The sequence below is a fragment of the Myxocyprinus asiaticus genome, chromosome 5 (genome assembly GCF_019703515.2).
Source record: "Myxocyprinus asiaticus isolate MX2 ecotype Aquarium Trade chromosome 5, UBuf_Myxa_2, whole genome shotgun sequence".
Classification (NCBI taxonomy): Eukaryota; Metazoa; Chordata; class Actinopteri; order Cypriniformes; family Catostomidae; genus Myxocyprinus; species Myxocyprinus asiaticus.
The window spans coordinates 23705602-23726431 of NC_059348.1; the positions used below are offsets into that span (position 1 = coordinate 23705602).

General features: G+C 39.5%; 1 protein-coding gene across 1 annotated transcript in view; it reads left to right on the top strand.

The window, feature by feature from the left end:
• Positions 1 to 20416, top strand: part of arhgef4 (Rho guanine nucleotide exchange factor (GEF) 4) — a 91753-nt gene extending 71337 nt beyond the window's left edge. The window contains 11 exon segments of the mRNA XM_051696932.1: positions 3840 to 3985; positions 11752 to 11928; positions 12238 to 12309; positions 12312 to 12431; positions 13062 to 13241; positions 13335 to 13567; positions 14048 to 14177; positions 14260 to 14391; positions 14604 to 14847; positions 15555 to 15632; positions 19366 to 20416. Coding sequence (XP_051552892.1) covers positions 3840 to 3985; positions 11752 to 11928; positions 12238 to 12309; positions 12312 to 12431; positions 13062 to 13241; positions 13335 to 13567; positions 14048 to 14177; positions 14260 to 14391; positions 14604 to 14847; positions 15555 to 15632; positions 19366 to 19523 — 1670 coding nt within the window. The 3' untranslated portion in view covers positions 19524 to 20416.
• Positions 20417 to 20830: the final 414 nt, after the last annotated feature.

The following is a 20830-nucleotide window of genomic DNA, read 5'->3' on the forward strand; positions in this document are numbered from 1 at the left end:
AGTTGTTGCAGGCAGGCTAGTCAGCATTACAGGCATGGATTAGGGTGGGGGTGGGCTAAGGGCATCTGCTGCCTGCCAGGAATAAACCCAGGGGCATTTGTACAATGGGTGAAACTTCACTAATGTTTTTCCCCACTTTCTGTGGTTAAAATTGGCATATAAACATTTTTAGGAGGTACACGCTTGGCTCAACTGCACATCCTAACATCTTAACTGATTGTCTGGAGCAGTGCAAGTTATTAATAACGCGCAACACATGTCCCAGGCATAATAAACACAGGAGCAGATTTACTGTACGGAGAATGGAGACTTCACCCGCAAGCAGTTAACCAGGCTTGCGAGAGATATGGGTAAGCATTGCATCACCCAAAAACTCTTACTGTCATCTGAAGCAGTTCCAAAAACGAAATCGTGAGAGTGAGACTAAGCGTGTGCGCAATAGAGACTGAAGGACCTGGTTGTTTAGCAATCTGCAGCCAGGTATACTGAACGGCATCCAGAAATAAAAAATAGTTTTGAGATTTTAAACTTCAAAAAATTTTACTTCAGCATTCAATATGTTTTATATCTTTATGTATAGTGTCTAATAATGAATTGGCAATGTACACTTACATTATGTTTCTCTTGCCAATAAAGTCTGAAATGAATTGAATCTGCCCATTTGATCCTATTATTAAAAAAAAATTCACTGAATAAAAAAACTGAGCATTTTAACTTGTACATATTTAAATAATTCCAATAAATGATGACTGTAATGGGTAATGGATGGGCAAGGAGGAGGTGGAACCAGCAGAACCGTCAACATAACTTTAATTACATAAATGAAGTTAAACAAACATAAACTCACACACATACACACACACACAGCATCCTTCCTCCTTCCCGGTTTTCGGCACCAGTGTAACAAGTAAAGGATGGGTAAGGAGGAGGCGGGAACCGGCAGAACAGTCAACATAAATTTAATTACATAAATGAACTTATTAATTACATAAATGAAGTTAAACAAACATAAACTCACACACACACACACACACACAGCGGCAGCCTGTGTCTCTCTCTCTTTCTCTCGAACTGGCGACCCCTGCTCGTCTTTATCCCCCTCCCGACTGATTAGGTTACTCAGTGCCCTCCTCCTCGTCATACTCCTCCACCACTCAATTCAGGCCAGGGGAAACCTCCAGCATGACGTACTCCCCTCCCCTCCCCTCCACGGCTCCTCCCCTGGCGGACAGCAGCGGCAAGGACTCCACGACAGTGCATCCTTCCTCCTTCCCGGTTTTCGGCACCAGTGTAACAAGTAAAGGATGGGTAAGGAGGAGGCGGGAACCGGCAGAACAGTCAACATAAATTTAATTACATAAATGAACTTAAACAAACATAAACACACACACACAGCAGCCACGTGTGTCTCTCTCTCTCGAACTGCTGCCCCCGGCTCGTCTTTATCCCCCTCACGGATGATTAGGTGACTCAGCGCCGGCCGTGCACTCTCACGGCCCGGCCACGCCATCCTCCTCATCACAATGAGTAACCAATTTCTTGCAAGTTCTTTGAGACAAAGAATAAAGTAAATACATTTATGATGATTTTTTAATGTTTGATGTAATGTATCATATAACGTAATTCAATCGCACAGAAAACTGTAATTCTATTTTGTCATTTTTTTGCAAACAACATATAGGCTAAAAGCGGGATTTCGCTACACAACTTTCATGCTGATTTTAGCCACCATTTTCAGTTAGGCCAAGTTGGTGCTAGTCAGCTCCAGAGTCTGAAAAAATTGCATATGGTATCATGGTACTGACTCCGATATCTTACCCTCAGACTATGATTCCATCTAGTTGGAGGATATCAAACATCTTTGATATTTTTGAGATGACTATCCACGACTACAGGGGAAATCTTGTTGTGTATGATGCTCCACGACTTAAATCTGAAGTCATACAGTGAGCAGTCAACGAAAATGGCAAACACATAATCAAGTGAAATTTTACCTTTAATGAAACTCACCTCGCATTGCCATCAATAGAGGCTAGACTGCCCATGTCTCTCCACCCAAGACTGCACCCAAATGTGCTTTGAACATTTTTTAGTAACTCAGAGTAGCAGCAACAACAGTAGTTCCTGTATCAATGTTTGTTTACATCTGTCATGGGCATGTGTTTCTGCATGAGTTTGTGATCAGATCGGATGGACTTGACAGTCAGGTAGTGTGTGATGCCCAATTTTGATCTGTGGCGATTTTCAAAGTTGGTAAGTGTATGATGCCTATTAAAATTTTAAAAAGTCTTGCAGTGATTCCAGCCTTAAATCAAAAATATTTCATTATATTATAGTTGATGTTTTGCCATTGACTATTTAAAAAATTGGAGAGCTCCTAAAAGCATTAAATGGACTTACTGTATATTTTTAACATCTACTGTCTTTCACATCACAGCTTAGGTCTGTGCGCATTCTTATGGTAACATCAGCCAATCAGCTTTGTCATGATGTCATTTTTCTGCATTTCCAGTGTGATTAGTCACATGGCATTTGTAGCTTAGGCAATTGGCTAAAAAATTTTTTTCTTTTAAATGTGTAGAACTGAGTGCCCATGAACAAAGATTTCAGATTTCAAATCGCATACTTCCAGGGAATCATGCGGCAGCCAAGCAGCTGCCACTGAGGTGAACAGGAATACTATCGGATAGCTTTCTCCGGGTATTATAGATGTCTTTGGTTAAAACAGGCGAGCTTTTCTGTTGCTTTTTTTTTTTCAACATCTGTAACGTCAGTCTTTTGAATGGAATGTGACTGAAACAGTTCAGTCCTTGCTTCAAGCCGTTCAACAAAATCAGACAAATCAAACTTGACTAAAAAGCACTTTTAAAGGGACCTCCAGTTAGAAACAGGATTCTAGGTCAGATGTTTACAGTATGTGTTGCTGCATGAACACCTGAATGTCAAATCGTGTGGCACAGGTTTGTCAGTTTAATTGTATCAGTGTTTCATGATCCCTTGATCCACAGCATCAAGTTGAGATGCATGAGATGCTGCTAATAAAATATTCCAGCCGCTAATTAGTGGGTTAATCCTCTTATCAACTGTGGCCGTACAAGTGGAGGTCATTAAATTTCCTGACTAGGAAGAATGGTTGCATAACGTAAGGCTCCCTGTGGTAAACATTTTAATCTTGTCCTCTGAACACCATGAGCTCAGTTGTATGTTAAATCTGGATCCTTGACGTAAAGTAGAGTTAACAATATTTTGATAAATATGATTAAAATGATTTACACTCTCCGTCATCAGTGGCCTAGAGCCATTTTATTTTATAGAGCAGGTCGTCCCCTCATGGGAACCGCTGTGTTGAAATCACATGACTATTCCAATACAGCTCACCTTATCTCAGTAATCTATTATCAGAGAATTTTGCTTGTGGAATAAATTAATCATGGGTGACCAATATGTCTGCAAATAGGGTATTTCTACAATGGTGTTGGTAACAAAACACACACACACACACACACAAAAAAACACATATATTTGCTTTTGTGTTATACCGCATTCATGCCCATACTGTATGTGTCCAAGACCACTGTCATATTGGTCATCGACACCTAAACAGAAATTACTTAGTGCACATTTAAATAAATAAATCTTATATAAATGTTCACAAATATGGTGTTTTAATGCAAAATAAGCCATTTATCTCTCTGACTGCTGATCAGTTGCTCTGTGATCAGAATCGAGTATGTCTACAGATTATGCCTTGTTTTAGCCTTGTTTTAGCGTAATCTGTGATTGAGACACCAGTCCCTAAATGCAGCAGGATTGAGACTGTGTTGTGATTTACTTTACAGCATTGGTAATTACTGATGGACCGCAGGATAAATCTGGCCTTGCTGATGATGTAGGGAGTGAAGATGAGCTGTACAATGAGTTTCGTAGCTCCTCCAACCGTTTTGGACACCCAGGAGGAGGAGGAGAGCAGCTGGCCATAAATGAGGTAGGTACATGACCCACACGTAAGGGTGTCCAGCTTCAAAGGTTGCTAATGAGCACCCTTTGTGGCCACTATACACCCTCGATGCGACCTGTTGTAAAGGCTGCACTGTGGTAGACTTTACCGCAAACTACCACCAAACAGTGTACACAGCATTTGGTCACCAAAGTGTTGAGGATTTGTAGAAGCACAGAAAGAGCTGAGGGCATCTGGTGTTTTATCTGGTGTTTAGGAATATCCTACATCTTCTTTATTACTTAACGGTGACTGGACAGGCCAAGTTGGAGAATACCAAATAGGTATTGATTTGTAAACGTAGGCTGATGCATGAACTTATGTTTGTGACATCACAACATGGAGATTTCTAAATTGTTGTCATTTAGATGCCATTAGATGATGAGCTTTATGACTGGGGAGAGAGATTTTGTGGCAGTGGAGTATGAGTGTTTACAAGTATGTTGGCGTATGTTTGCATAGTACATTGAACTCTATTTCAAATGAGCAAGAAAATAGTATTTCATTATCTGTTTTCTTCAAATATACCATAGCTGTGAGAGGATATTTTGCTCTGGGTTCAGTCAGTATAATTGAAGTCTAGTACTCATCTCTTTGTCTCCTGAGGCCTGATCTGAATGACCTAGTGCTGCTCATCTTCAACATGATGGGAGATGAATCCATGTTGTTGGAAGATGCTATTATCTAGAAAGATTTTTGAATTCTTTGGCTAGAGAATATGCAGAGTGTCAGAGTATGATTTATGGCTGTTTGGCATTGTTGTAGAATGCCACTCAGTAAATGCATTCAGCATTTCAGAGAGAAACAGCAGAAAAATCTAATCAAGCTCAGGCCTCTGGGAACTCCGTGTGCACTGAACTGCACACAAGCTCTGTGCTGATGCTGTCGTTGTTTTTAGCTCTTCTGCCCTGAAAAGGAATTCGGCTAACAAGAGACAGACTGATGGGGCCACAGCAGGACAGATCAAGTGTCATTGTTCTGCCGGAATATACGGCTCAGGGCCCAGTTTCAAGAAACCCCTTAAGTTAAGAAAACCCTTAGTTGCAATTGTAAGTGCATTGTCACTAATGGTTTCATAACTTAAGAGGTTTCTTGCAACTAGCTGCAGATTATAGTGGCACTTGCCACGGCACAATTACTATTACTAATGCTCATGCTTAGGGTTAGTAATTTGAAATAACCTCTAACTCCACTTAGCCCTACCATTTGTGGTATGGACATGATATCTCAGAACTTGTTGAGTAGAGATGTGCTGTTACATGTCAAAGTGATTGGAATTATTACAATGTTCCCCAGGCAAATGATAAAATGGGAAAATATCCCATATACTTACGTTAATGGAGGGACCTGGGCCAAATCTGGAGACTAGAATATTTTAGAGGCTTGGGTTGGGCTTTTTGACTTGGGCCAGTAAGCAACCACCCAGAACACTCTATTAGCCACCTAGAATTGTCCTAGCAACCACTCAAAACACCCTATCAACTTCCTATTAATTCCTTAGCATCCACCCAGAACACCCAAAGTCTGTCTAGCAAGTCAGTCCACTGGCGGCCATCTTTGGAATGTTCCTGGGAAGCTATTTCCAGTCATGACAGTGCAACTCCTGTCTACCTGAATAGGGGAACACCAAAACCTCAAAAACTGTTTGCCAAGCTTATGTTTAAACAACATATTTCAAATCAGCAGTAAAATCAAACAACACTGGTATCGTAAATTGTGCTTCAATGGCAAGCGGAATGGGAAGAATGTGACAAAAACTAATTATTTTAAATTAATCCTGTGGTTGGCAAAAGAATCGCTCATTCTTTTAAATCTAGACATGATCAAGTGGTACACACAATGTGTCGCATAGGTCATACTAGACTGGCACATGGGTTTTTATTGAAGGGTGAGGAATCACCAAAATGTCATCATTGTAATATTACTCTGACTGTGAAACATTTTCTTTTGAACTGCTCTGCCTTTAATGTAATTAGGCAACGTTTCTTTTCAGATAATATTTTGAAGGATTTGTTGAGTACAGGGCCACCTGGAAAACTTTTAGAATTTTTAACACAAATATAGTTAAAGAATCACATATATATATATATATATATATATATATATATATATATATATATATATATATATATATATGTTTTTCTTTATTTTATTTTTTAATGTTTTTATCTTTTTGATGAATTTATTGATTTTTTTTATTATAACTTGTACTTGCCATGATATAGCCCTTGATGCTGATATGGCAATAAATACCAAAAACAACAACAACCACAGATTACACTGAAAAACTCAATTGTACCGGCTTGTTTTGCTAATGCGCATGTGCATTCTCGAGATGATTGACAGGCGATGTCTGTATCTAAAAGGTGATTGGCTCTTTTACCTGTAAGGAGGGACTTCCTTTCTACACCCATTGACCATTGGGAGCGAGCTCCTTGGTTGGGCATTCCAATCTCTCCCATTCATTGTTATAGAAGTGGCCCACCTCTGCTAAATAGTCCCTGGAATACCTTAGCAGTGCCTTTGCAAACACCCAAAGCACCCTAGTAATCACACCTAACACACTAGCAACCACATATTAATGCCCAGCATCTACATAGAACACCCTAGCAACTGCATAGCAATGCAATAAAAAACCCTCATAATCAACGCCCTTGCATCCACCCTGAACACCCTAGCAACCTCATTGTAATGGGATAAAAACACTCAGAACACACTAGCAACCAAATATAAATGCCCCACCATCCACCCAGAACACCCTAGCAATCACATACTGTAGCAATGTGAAATATGCCACTCAGACCCTAGCAACCGCATAGCAATGCAATTAAAAACCACTCAGAACACAATAGCAACCACAAAGCAGTGCCTTTGCAACCACCCAAAACACCCTAGCTACTTCATAGCAACACCCTGGCAACTACCCACTACATAGCATTGTGATGGCAACTCTTGCACAGGCAAGCACCACTAACATTTTCTTCAGAAAATTAAAAAATCTAATTTAAGTGTGTTATTGTGATGAGAGAGAAGGGTGTCTTTCAGTGTTGGAGAAAGTAAGGGCTTGTGTCAGAGGACACAGCTGCTAACTTGAAAGGAAGTATCGTGCTGTGTGACAGTGTGACATTGGGGATGGAGCTCTGAGACCACAAGAGAACGAGCGAGAGAGAGAGAGAGAGAAGACAGCAGGTTATGGGAATCATAGGCCTGCACTAATTCCATTAGCCATGCACAAATTGATGCACAGGGAAGAGACGTGTGGGAATGACTGCATTAATCCTACCTTGCCAACATTGGCCTGGGTCAGGAAATTAAAGCTCAAGAGCTGTTTGGCACATTACACAGCCTTTAATTAATATCTCAAGCAGCATTAGCATCTACCTGGAGGAGACAGACAGGGATATGCTTGCTTTTTGGCAGAAAGTGTGTGTGACGGCTAGTCAGCGCAGCCAGTGAGTGCCTAGAATCATGTCTGGATGGAGAGGATGTATTGTGCTGCATTCTCTCTCCTCTCTCCCTCCCCCCACTGGCGCCTCCCTCCTGCTGCTACTAAGGCCGGCCTCCGCTACTCTGGTATCCTAGATACACTCCACAGCACTGCCATCTGATTGGCTAAAAAGGATAAGAGGAAAAAAAAACAGGAGGAAAAACAGAAGTCAATTCAGGCAGATGGATGGATGGTTTTTGCCAGTGCCTCTAAGAACAGATGCAGCAACCATTTGTGGTCCTCAGGTTTTTGTTTTTCCTTTTCATATGTGAGGGTAAAAAGAGAAAGGCTTTCATGTGCGTTAATCAGATCCAAGGTAATTAACACGGCCGTGTATTTAAGCAGACGAGGAGGAGAACGAGTGAGAGGCAGCAAAAGGGAGGACAGAACGAGAAGAAAGCGAGAGCATCACTGAAGACAAGGAGGAAGGATCAGAGCAAGAGAGAAAAAAACATAAAAGGAGAAGAATAGATGGAGGCAGAGAGACACGTCCACCCCTGCTCCTGACATCAGCAGTGTACGTGGAGAGAATCAAGGCGAGCGACGGAAGAGGAGGAGGAGAGCACACGTGTGAGAGAAAGAGAGAAAGAGTGAGAAGTGAAGGGAAAAGGAAGTGAGCAGGTAATTGTGGACGTGGAGGTTTCCCCCTCCGGACGCACTTCTCAGAGAATACCAGGCAGATCTGGAAGTGAAACCGTGTGCTGTCGAGTGTTTGTACGCAGACCTCTAGTCGAGGAGGGTTTTGGCGCCATGGCTCGCGGAGGCCAGCGAACGGAGTCTCGGCAGGGCCTGACTCACTTCCTGTTGCGCTGTAACCTCAGCTCAGAGGCCCAGAAGGTGGTGGTGTTCGTCATCATGATGCTGCTGGTCATCATCAACGTAGTGCTGATGTTCCTGCTGGCTTTCCAGTAGGGCGCAGCCGCAGTGAAGAGGACAAGGGTAGGGGAGGGGTGGAGAGGAACACGAGGAGGAGTTGGAGAGAAAGTTGGTCCCTCTTACTCGTGGATGGGTTTTCAGAGTGCAGACATCACAGTGCAGGTAACAGGAATGGGTGTGACTGTAGATGTGTTGTTGTGTGTGAGGTTGGCAGCGTTCAAGCAGAAGTAATATGCTGAGACGGCACAGTTTTAATTATTTACCTGCCTGTCAAAGGGTGGTAATGCTGTAAATGACTATCGAGTGGTTTGTGGGGGAGGTTGGGGTCAGGCTTTTATTTCAAGTTATCTGAGGGCATATTAAGACATTGTGTCTGGTTCTGTGAGTTAAAACGTGTTGTTTTGATGTTTCTGTGTGGAAACCTTTGAATGGTAATGCTTGTTTTTTTGTATAAATCTCAGCATGGGTTTGATGTTGGTGCACCTGTCAACAGATTTATTCTGAGTAGCGAGAACATTACATGTTTTGATGGCTTGTATTGTCTGGATTTGTTTTATAGCAGACTCTGCAGGAATACATGTGCACTTGCCCAGATGGATTTTCAGAATCATATGTCATTCCATGTCATCCCAGCCATTAAAGCTGTGCTTTATAGCAGGACTCTGCAGATTACATTGGTGAGGTGGACACGACTATGAGGGGTTTCCAGCAAGGATGTAACCACATTCTCGGGATTGAGGAGACCAAATGCAGTCATGTTGGTATAAAATGAGGTGTTTCAAGCAAGGATGTAACAACATACTCTGGATTGGTGAGACCAAATGTAGTCATGTTAGAAATCATTTAGAAACATATATTGGTTTGCGGTGCTTACAGCCCTGGATTCTAGCTAGGTAGAGCATTATTATAGTGTTTTGGTGTTAAATACGTCACACATGTGTTGACCATGTACTCACTGAAGTTTAAGTGTCCAGTATAAGAAGGATATGTGGATGTCAACCTACGAACTGCATGGCTCATTTGTCAATGGCAGCACTGTGTATTTAATGCAGTGGCAGCTACATTTGTATTCCAGAAGAGCCAGACTAGTTTTACAAACACAAAACCCCTTATTCTTTCTCGATTAGCATATTTTCATTAGTTTTGGTTTTATGTTTGTACTATAAATGCTAAGACTATCTTCAGTAGCGTCTTTTAACAAACCAAGAGGCTGTAACTCACAGGCCGTGAAGAGGAGGCACATGGGAACGTATGTGGGTGTGTCGCTAGGCAACAGGGTTCATAGGCACAGCTGTGGTGATGAGAATGCAGGGCTCTGGATTCAGGGGGTGTGAAAAATTAGCCTTCTAGTCCATCACTGCATGTAAAAGTGTGGACAGAGAATTGTGTGTTATTATTCTGTGTAGACGATGGTTTATTATTGCATCATAGATCATGTTTAGCTGCGCAGTTGAGATGTTTCGATGGAGACTATTAAGCTTGCCAGGATTTCACTTAATTTTCTCTATAGCCAAGCTAAACAATGTGGCAGTCCATTACACTGCTTTTTGTTTTCTTTGCCAAATCAGTAGTTGCCAGCAAAAAGCAGAACTTCAAAATGACTACTCAAGGAAAATCCAGACAAAGAAAAGGCTTAATTTGGCAACGCTTCCTTCAGTGATACAATGCAGTTTGGTTTTGGTTAAGTGGATGGAAAATAGGGTTGTAAATCATTACATGATAACTGTGCCACTGAAATGCTTATGTCATATCAACCTCTATTATTATACTGTATATTACAATACAATAATACAAAATTTATTAAATAATATATTGAAGTAACATCCCCTTATTTAAGTGTTGATATAAGAGCAAAAAAAGCAGAACAGAACAAAGTGTATCACTTCTGCAGCTCCGCTGTGAGTGCAAGTTGGAATGCGCAGCCCACTGTTAATGCAGTGTGGATCAGTTTGTGTTTCGAGCTACACTGTCTGTGCTGCACTATCAGTCGATTGTGCATGTAAACAGATCTGCTGTCCAGTGGGTCACGCTGCACAGTTGGGTCCCACTTTTGGAGTGTTTGACTTCCCATAGAGCTAAAAACAAAATAAGAAGGGTTGTGTGACAATGAAGAAAGATTACTGTAAGAAGATGCGATTGACTTGGACATTTCAAAAATAAAAAAGTAAATACAATTATTTATGAACATTAATTTTTTTTCTCTTGGTCTTGTCATTTATAAGCCTATGTTAAATGATTAGTTCACCCAAAAATGAAAATTCTCTCATTATTCACTAACCCTGATGCCATCCCAGATGTGTATATACTTTCTTTCTTCAGCAGAAAACAAATTAAGATTTTTAGAAACATTTTGAGGCTCTGTATGTCCTTATAATGTAAGTAAACGGGTGCCATCAGGCTGCTGGTTACTTGATGGTCCAAAAGGCATATTTAGGCAGCATAAAAGTAATCCACACAACGCATCAGTGATGTAAGCGCAATGGCGCGTTCACACGAGAAGTCGGAAGCACGCGCTTTGTGTGCAACAGAGGAACGAATGTCAGGCGGAGAGTTAGTTCATTTCAAACAGCAATACAGCACTGGCTGGAAGCAGCGATGTAAAATTTAAAACATTTTAATTATCAATTTGTTTCTTACACCAACCTATCGATTTGCTTCAGAAGACATTAATTGATTGACTGGAGTCATTGTGTTCTGCTGAAGAAAGACAGTCATACACATCTGGGGTGGCATCAGGATAAGTGAATAATGAAAGAATTTTCATTTTTGGGTGGACTATTCCTTTAACTCTTCCTCATGTCAGTGGTTGCACACATGCCTAAGGTTGTGACCCCTGTCATATAGGGGAGACATGGCCATCAAACAAACCATCAAAATCATCACAACCATCAAAACAAAATCTATGCCTCTCATTAAATCTAGGGCTAAACTACAGCTGTTACAAGAGTTTTTAGCAGAATTTAAAAAGTAAAAGAGTTACTTTGCACAAAACTGTTTATTAAACAACAAAAATGGAAAATGCACAAATGGTGTAATGGACAAAAATATTTTTAAAAAATTTGGCCAACAAATGTTGTAATTCATAAATTGTTTACATTTATGATATTTAAAAAACGTGACAACCTGATCTGATAAAAATGTGACAACATACCCTGATCTGAAGAAGCTCTGGTCTACCTATTTTTGTACAGTGTATTGAGCAGGTGTAATAAATTCAATGTACCAGTTAATATGTCAAATAAAGAAATAAAACTTTCAAATAAAACCTTTAATTACTTATGCTATGTTGCCTAATCATACAAATTTCTATGCAGACTTCTGTTAATTTGATCAGTTACAGTAGGGAATGTTTCATCATTCATTTTGCATTCATTTATGGATGTTTTAATAGCTGATCAGTGATGGCAGCGTGTGTGCGGAGGCTCTATGGGACCACGTCACCATGGACGATCAGGAGCTGGGCTTCAAGGCTGGGGATGTCATAGAAGTAGTGGACGCCACAAACAAGGAGTGGTGGTGGGGCCGAGTGCTGGACAGCGAGGGCTGGTTCCCCGCCAGCTTCGTTCGGGTAAAAGAGAACAGACTTCCCACTCTTAATAAAAAGAAGATTAGATTACAGTCAGATTACATCATCATTATTACATTATGCTACCTTGAGGGGTCGTTGTTACACCCATGTTCTTTTTGCATGTACCTCAGAAAGAAAGCAACTGCACAATGAATATATGTGAATGTGTGCCATTATAAATAATAAGTAATAAGATACTGATTTGGCATATAATCGACATAGGATTTACTTCATGTCCTGCTCAGTTTTAAAGTTCAATATGATAAATTTTTATGTACTGCACTAAACTAATATCCCTGCTATTGGTAGTTACGGGTGAACCAGGATGAGCCCATGGAGGAGTACTTAGCCCATCTGGATGGGGACTCAGAGGGGGTGGTGCAAGCATGGGCGCTCCCCTAGGACCTGGTCTGCCTTGCAAGGAGCAGATGAGGGCCAACGTCATCAATGAGATCATGAGCACAGAGAGGGATTACATCAAACACCTGAAGGACATCTGTGAGGTCAGTTCCTCTCTCAATTTACCAAATGACATCGATTAGTTCTACCTCAGTATGTTGATCATGTTACATCATATTACCGTGTCTATAGAGTCACTCACCACTCTGTTTACAAGCTGAGAGAATGACCTGATTCACAGCACATGGGCTACATCAAAATAATGAGCGTTTCTTAGAGATGTTTGTATTAGAACAGATCGACTTGTTACATGGGATATGTAAGGGCACTTACACGCTAGAGTTTACACTGCATCTGAATGCTGCAAATCCATTGATTTGCATCTGAATGCTTTGAATTGAATTGATTTCAATGGGGATGGCGTGTCACAAAGGTGTATGGAAAAAAAACAGTAGTTTGCTAAGGTGATGCTCTGTCATGCAACCAAAAATGTTGAATATTTCACGTACTGTACTGTACTCATGTAGACATCCATTGACCGACGAGAGCTTCAGACAGACAAGTTGTGATCATTCACTTGATTTTTAAACTGACTCTATTCTTATCACACCATCAAAATGCATCTTACACATTCCTATCTGTCAAACACTCCTTCAGAGCTTTCTCTAGTATGAAACTCTAGTCTTTTGGTGCTTGTAGCATGCTGGGTTTGACATATTTTTCATGACATCCAGGGCTACATAAAACAGTGTCGGAAAAGGACAGACATGTTTACCGAGGAGCAACTGCGTACAATATTTGGCAACATTGATGAGCTCTACCGATTCCAAAAGAAGTTCCTGAAAGCATTGGAGAAGAAATTTAACAAAGACCATCCTCACCTCAGCGAGATTGGCTCATGCTTCTTAGAGCATGTAAGCTGACTTTAAAGCATCAGTCACTTCCTGATTCGAAAGTTGCTGAGGATTCTTACTTGGTTAAATTAATTTCCCCCTTTTCCCATCCAGCAAACAAACTTCCAGATCTACTCAGAGTATTGCAACAACCACCCCAATGCCTGCGTGCAGCTCTCCAAACTGATGAAGATTAAGAAGTATGTGTTCTTCTTTGAGGCCTGTCGCTTGCTCCAGAAGATGATTGACATTTCGCTAGATGGATTCCTGCTTACTCCTGTTCAGAAGATCTGCAAGTACCCTCTACAGCTAGCTGAACTGCTGAAGTATACCAACCCACAGCACAGGTACTGACTCTTTTTGTTTTTAGGCCCTGTTTACTGTTTACACCTGGTATTAACATCCATCTCGAATGATTCGATCATAAGTGGACTGGCAAGTCAGATAGCTTTCACACCTAATGGTAACGTGCGTCTCAAATACGTCTTTTCTGGTCAGTTGTGACTGGTTTTACAGGGGAGGGTTTAAACCCTTGTTTTTAGTGTAATGGTTAATTGACTGATGAGGAGGCTATCTTTTTCTATTGTCTGGGATGGATTTGTGTTTAAAAATGTAATGAGATCACATGCATTTCTTACTGCCTCTGATCACTAAACGTTTGGACCCTGTTCACACTAGGATGTTTATAGCCGATGTAAACAGGGACTTCAATATCCAGTAGATCTACAACAGCTTGTCCAGATGCAATGCAGTTAATATCCATGAAGGTCCGTGCTCAATGAGGACCATTCTCTGACAAATGAAATTTCATATGGTTTGCATTTCAGAGATTTTAAGGATGTGGAGGCTGCCTTAAATGCAATGAAGAATGTGGCCAGATTGATCAATGAGAGAAAGAGGCGTCTGGAGAACATTGACAAAATCGCTCAGTGGCAGAGCTCCATAGAGGACTGGGAGGTAATGTACAGGCCCCATTATGGGTAGAGTTTACACTGAATACATCCAGATCTGGCTGGTCTTATATCTTTCCCCTCATTAGGGTGAAGACATCTTGAGCAGGAGCTCCGACCTGATTTACTCTGGAGACCTGACCAAGATCTCCCAGCCACAAGCCAAAGGCCAGCAGCGAATGTTCTTCCTCTTTGACCACCAGTTGGTTTTCTGTAAAAAGGTCAGTGTTAGTCAATCCATCACTTTAAACTTAATTTTGGCATATCAGTGTTACTTGGAGAGCATTGTTTCTATTATATCTGAGAGCTGGTGTTGTGACCATGTAATTGTGCAGCCAATATTAATATTAATTACTAATCATACAGTATTTTACATCTTATTTATACTGAAGGTGTTCATATATGTTGTTTTGCTGTCTGATTGGCACCACAGGATCTGCTTCGGAGGGATATCCTGTACTACAAGGGACGGTTAGACATGGATCAGATGCAAGTGGTGGATGTAGAGGATGGGAAGGATAAGGACTTTAACGTGAGTGTGAAGAATGCCTTGAAACTGTGTTCTGCTGGTGGAGAGGAGGTCCATCTTCTATGTGCCAAGAAACCCGAGCAGAAGCAGCGCTGGCTGCGAGCCTTTGCAGATGAACGGGAACAGGTTCAGCATGACCTCGAAACAGGTAATTATCATTCTACTCTAGTTAGACTCTTGGAATAGCATTATTTCCTCCCATCAATCTTTGAATTGTTTGGATTACTTTCAAAAGTTTTGGTAACACTTTATAATAATTCTAATTAAAGACATTAACAAACAATAATTCACAGCTTTTTGGAATATTTGACTCTGTTTGGTCATTAACAATATTTTTGTATAATGACCGTTAAACTTTATAATTGATTGTTGTCCCAGGCAACAATTTTCTACTGTACATAAAGTAGCTGTGCTAGTTTCTTAGCAGAAGCTTAATGCTAGTCTGCATGCTAAAAAAAATAATTTCTACTCAATATTTAATGTCAGTTTATTTGGTAGGGAGCCATGTAATAAATGGGGTAAGTCAGCCAGTAATTATTCCATAATAAGCTTTTTCAGGGTGATACAAGATCCTAATCTCTCTGTCTGGGTTTATTTTGTGATACTGACTGACTGACTGTCCATCATCCTTTACCTATTACTTGATATAATGGATAAAAGATTAGCTAATGTATATTCCAACAGTTTGAAATATCATGAAACTTTGATTCATATATATAGATATACTGTATATATATTCATAATTAGTAATGGATTTCTGTTAGTGTATGGAAGTTATTATAAAGTGTCAACCATTTTTTAACATTCATTAAGAATGATAGGTGCTTATAAATGTTGGTTTCTTCTTCAAACCAGGTTTTATGATCACAGAGGTCCAAAAGAAGCAGGCCATGTTGAATGCATCTAAAAGTCACCCAACAGGGAAGCCCAAAGGTGACTTTCAGCTGAGTTTGACACATTTGTATTTCTCATAATCACTGAAATTCTATACTATTATATGTTTAGGGAAAAAACAGACACACTTTGTAGATAATAGTAGTGTTGGGTTCGAGTCCGAGTCGAGTCCGAGTCCAAAAGGGGCCGAGTCGGACTCAAGACTGAGTCCATAACAGGCTGAGTCCGAGTCAAGTCCGAATTAATCTGTTCAAGAATCTGAATTAAAATTGTATCTGTAAAGTCAACATCAATATTTTAAGCTTATTTTAACCTTCACAACTAAGAAAAACTATTTGTCAATATAAATGCAAAAAACAAATGATTAGTATCCAGCTGAACAAATTTCAAAGTGGTTTCAGAATGAAAGCATATGCTTTAGGTATATGAAGACAAAACTGTCCTTCAAACACTTCTTATTGCGTTCTGTTGACTTTTTCAATTATTTGTTGATTTTTCCCCTCCACTCAAACATAGACTAAAGAAAGTGAAAGCTGCGTTAGTCTATACAACCAGAGTTATTATTTCAAATTTTAATTTAGTTTTTATTTCTACATAATTTTCAATTTGTCCATTCAAATTAGTTTAGTTTTATTTAAAATTATGGGTGAAATACATTTAATGTAATTAATTACATACATTTAATGTGTTTAATACATTTAATAAATGGTAATATTAAAACATTTAATAATGCCCATAAAATTAAATACAACAACATCAATTAAAAACAGAAAAGATCAGATACCATTCATTGATTTATATACCTTACAAACTTCTTTGTGTTAAATATTTTAAAAAGTGTGTTTATTATATATTTATTTCAAATGCAACTTGGTTTGATTTTATGCTATATAATGCAAAGACATTCATACATTTTTTAAAGTGTGGCTTAAGTGTCCAAATACTTTTTGGGGGCACTGTATGGTTCTAGTAAGTGTATTTTGATAAGCATTTTTCAGTTGGTCAGTATTGAGCCCGAGTCACGAGTCCAATTTTATTGGACTTGGACTTGTCAAGGACTCGGATGCATTTTTACTCGGACTTGACTAGGACTTGACTCGGACTCGAGCCTTTCAAACATGGGATTTTTTTTTGAGTCCGGCCAAGTCCATGGCATTTGTGATACAATGAAAAACAAACAAGCAAAAAAATTACGTAACATAGGGTGACCATATGTCTTTTGCCCAGACGTCCTCTTTTTCAGACTTGAAAAAAGTGTGCAGCCGGGATTTCAAAACTGCCTCTAAATGTCCGGGATTTGGCTTTGTCTTCATATTGACGTGCTCTCTACAGTTAGTATTATCATACATTGTGTATTTGATACTGCACACCAGTTTTCACATGTATATGTCCTTACATGTGATTATTCTGGAGCAGCAGTGCGCACTCTTTCAAAGTACTTTTTTAACTCTCTCGCCCGCGCTGTATGTGTGTGCGGGAAAGAGATCGCCACACTGTGCTCTACCACTCTCGTCCAGAAACATCAATATCGTAAGTACACTTTTAAAAGTACATTACCCAACTCTGCAAATGATTAAATAGAACATGTTTTATCAGACTCACGCTTACTACACAAAGTCATTTCTAACTGAAAACGTTGACTATATTGAGACAAAATCATATTTAATACATATCAGGGACATTTAAACTAATATGATGTATGAAATAGACCATGATGGAAATTGTACAACTCAGTCTGTTACATATTTGTAGCGCAACCTCTGTGTGTTTCCTGTAAAGCTGGCACTTGTGTTTCAATGGCAAAAAAGTCAGAAAATACAATAAAGAACACAAGTGAGGGGAGAAGTCTATATTCACCTATTATACAAACTAAATACTGTATAATGTGAAAAGAAACGTCAGAACGTTAAGAACGTTGATCTTAACTTTAGGGAAGTAGGCTACACCTGGACACACAGCAGGAGGACTGAAATGTGTGACGTGTAGTACTGTAGTATATACAATATATTGTTCAGAATGAACACAAATTATTTGGATAGTTTCAGGTTGTCAAACACTGTGCAACATGTCCACAGATAATGTGATGGATTGTACCTGTGGTTACTTTGCAAGGACACCTGTGTGAACTTTCATACAACCCCAATTCCAAAAAGTTGGGTCAGTAAGGAAAATGCTAACTAAAAAAAAAAGAGGAGTGATTTTTACATTTGAAAGCTCTACAACACATTATTTGATGTTTTACCTTGTGAAATGTTTTTCGAAAATATACACATTTCAAATCAGATGACTGCAACACGCTCCAAAAAAGTTGAGACAGTCAAGTGTTTACTACTGTGTAACATCACCATTTCTTCTAATAACACTTATTAATTGTTTGGGCACTGAAGACACAAGTTTGTTAAGTTTAGCAAGCAGAATTTCCCCCATTGATATGTTATGCAGATCTTTAGCTGTGCAATTGTACAGGGCCTTTGTTGCCGTATTTTGCACTTCATAATGTTTCACACATTCTCAATTGGAGACAGGTCAGGACTGCAGGCGGGCCAATCTAGCACCCGCACTCTCTGCTTACACAGCCATGCACTTGTAATTTGGGCAGTATGTGGTTTGAAGTTATCCTGCTGGAAAATGCAGGGACGTCCCTGGAAAAGACAGCGTCTGGTTGGCAGTATATGTTGCTCCAAAATATGTACATATCTTTCTGCATTAATGGTGCCCTCACAGATGTGCAAGTTACCCATGCCATTGGCACTGACGCTGATAACAGCTTGGATGTTCCTTTTCATTTGACCATTTTGAACACAGCTGTTTTTTTCCAAAAAAACTATTTGAAATGTGGACTTGTCGGACCACCAAACATGATTCCACTGTTCTACTTTCCATCTCAGATGAGACTGAGCCCAGAGAAGTTGACAACACTTCTGGCCAGTGTTGATGTAGGGCTTCTGCTTTGCATAGTAAAGCCTTAACTTGCATCTGAGGATGCAGGGGGGAGTGGTGTTGACTGACAAAGGTTTACCAAAGTATTCCCGAGCCCATGTCATGATATCTGTTACAGGTGAATGGTGGTTTTTAAGACAATGACTTCTGTGAGATCGAGTTCACGCACATTCAGAAGTGGTTTTCCAGCAGGACAACGGGGAACCACAAAATATGGCAATGAAGGCGAAACCTGCATAATAGATAAATGGGGGAAAATACCACTTGCTAAACTTAAACTTGTGTCTTCAGTGCCCAAACTCTTAATAAGTGTCATAATAAATGGTGATGTAACACAGTGGTAAACACATGACTGTCCCAACTTTTTTTGGAGTGTGTTGCAATCATCTGATTTGTAAAGTGTATATAAAAAAAACAATTAATTCACAAGGTAAAACATCAAATAATGTGTTGTCGTACTGCTTTCAATAAAGCATAGGGTGAATATAATTTTCCATACTGTCCCAAATTCTTTGGAATTGGGGTTGTACATCCAGTAAGTTCTGAGAAAAGCATCTAGCATCAGATGTTTGCACTATGCAGATGCCACTTCGTTTGATATTTTGAATACAATGCAGTGACATTCTGACATTTTTAAGTGTGATTTGGGGGGGCATGTTACTGTAAGTCTACATCTTTATTCTACACCTTGTTATCTAATCAGTGAAATCTCTCCAAAAAAAATAAAAAATAAAAAATAAGTGGGAGAAGATATGAGAGAGAGAATGTTAAAAGAAAAACAGGTGCCTGTTTTTGGGGTTTTGACCTCTTGTTTATCTCTTCCACCCTGCAGCTGTGACCAGGCCCTACTATGACTTCCTGCTGCGTCAGAAGCACCCCACACTTCCCACCTCCCTGCCCCAGCAGCAGGTAATCATGTTGGCTGAACCCAAACGCAAGACTTCCAATTTCTGGCACAACATCGGACGTTTGACACCGTTCAAAAAATGAGGGACTCCATAAACTTGAGGTTGTGCCTGAACTTTCTATCCCAGTGTAACATTTTTATTTTTGTCCAATTGTGAAAGCACTTTATGGGTTGGTTACAATCACAGCATCACTCTCAAACATTGTTGAACACTGTGGGAGGGCATTCCTGCTATGTTATTTACAAATGACAGCTACGACTGCTCAACCGCTCCAGCTGCAACTCCACTTTCAGCACTATCTCAACTACTGCTGCATCATATGGACATGCTTCAACTGCTTCACTGAAAGAGCCCTGCTTGAACAGAGGACTTCTTTATATGTTGGTTAATTTATTTTCAGATTTTCAGTGTAAGCCAGCTATCCACAGTGCCCAACTACTAGCTTTTGTATGTAATTTGATACTTTTGTGTGGCCCATGATGATGTTTAAAGTTAAAGAGGGTTCCGCACAATATACAAGTAGACTGTGTTGAGATTTATTATTGTATTAACTTCCTCAAGGCTGTTACAAGTCCGTTGATATCATGTCGGTCTGTGTATGCATCTTATCCGAACTTTCTCCTCATAAAGCCTCTCTAAATTACACTCATACAAAGTCCCACTGGTACTCACTGTTTCAAATGAGTGTTTCATGTATGTGCTCATTTGTTTCTGCTGCCTATCATCTCCTGTGTAATGAACTTCTCTTTGAAGTGCCATTCGAGACGTAACCCAGATATTGTGATGGGGGTTGCATGAATTTGCTGTGAAACTCGACTAGGACATTTTCAACCCAAATAAAATTCTCAATATTCTGTCATTCTGATAGATAATTGTACAATTACATTTTATGGTTGGCATTTGTGTCAAATATGTATGATTATCTTTGACCACAGAACAAATTATGTTAATAAAAAGCATTTGTAAATGTTATAATACTGGCATTATACTGAATGTTATTTGATGTTAAAATATTTTATGTGCAGAGACAACTATAAGTCATTTTAGGTTGATTTTCCAAGACAGAGGAGTGTTTAAAAAAAAAAAAAAAAAGAACGAAAAAAAGCTGTTTGATAATGGCCATTATTTTTCGCAATTCCATTTGGGGTCACAGCATACAGTAGTAGCCATTTTTTGTTTACGTTTCATCTTCACAGAATGAAAATACTGCCACCCAGTGGTTCAGATTCATGTCAGCGAATGAAGTTTCACAATTACTATAGTCTTTTCACAATCAGCATCAAGTGTGCAAGTGTCAAGTGTCTTTGATGGAAAATAATACATAATCCTAAAAAAAAAAAAAAAATAATAATAATAATAATAATTAAAAAAAAAAAAAAATTAAACACA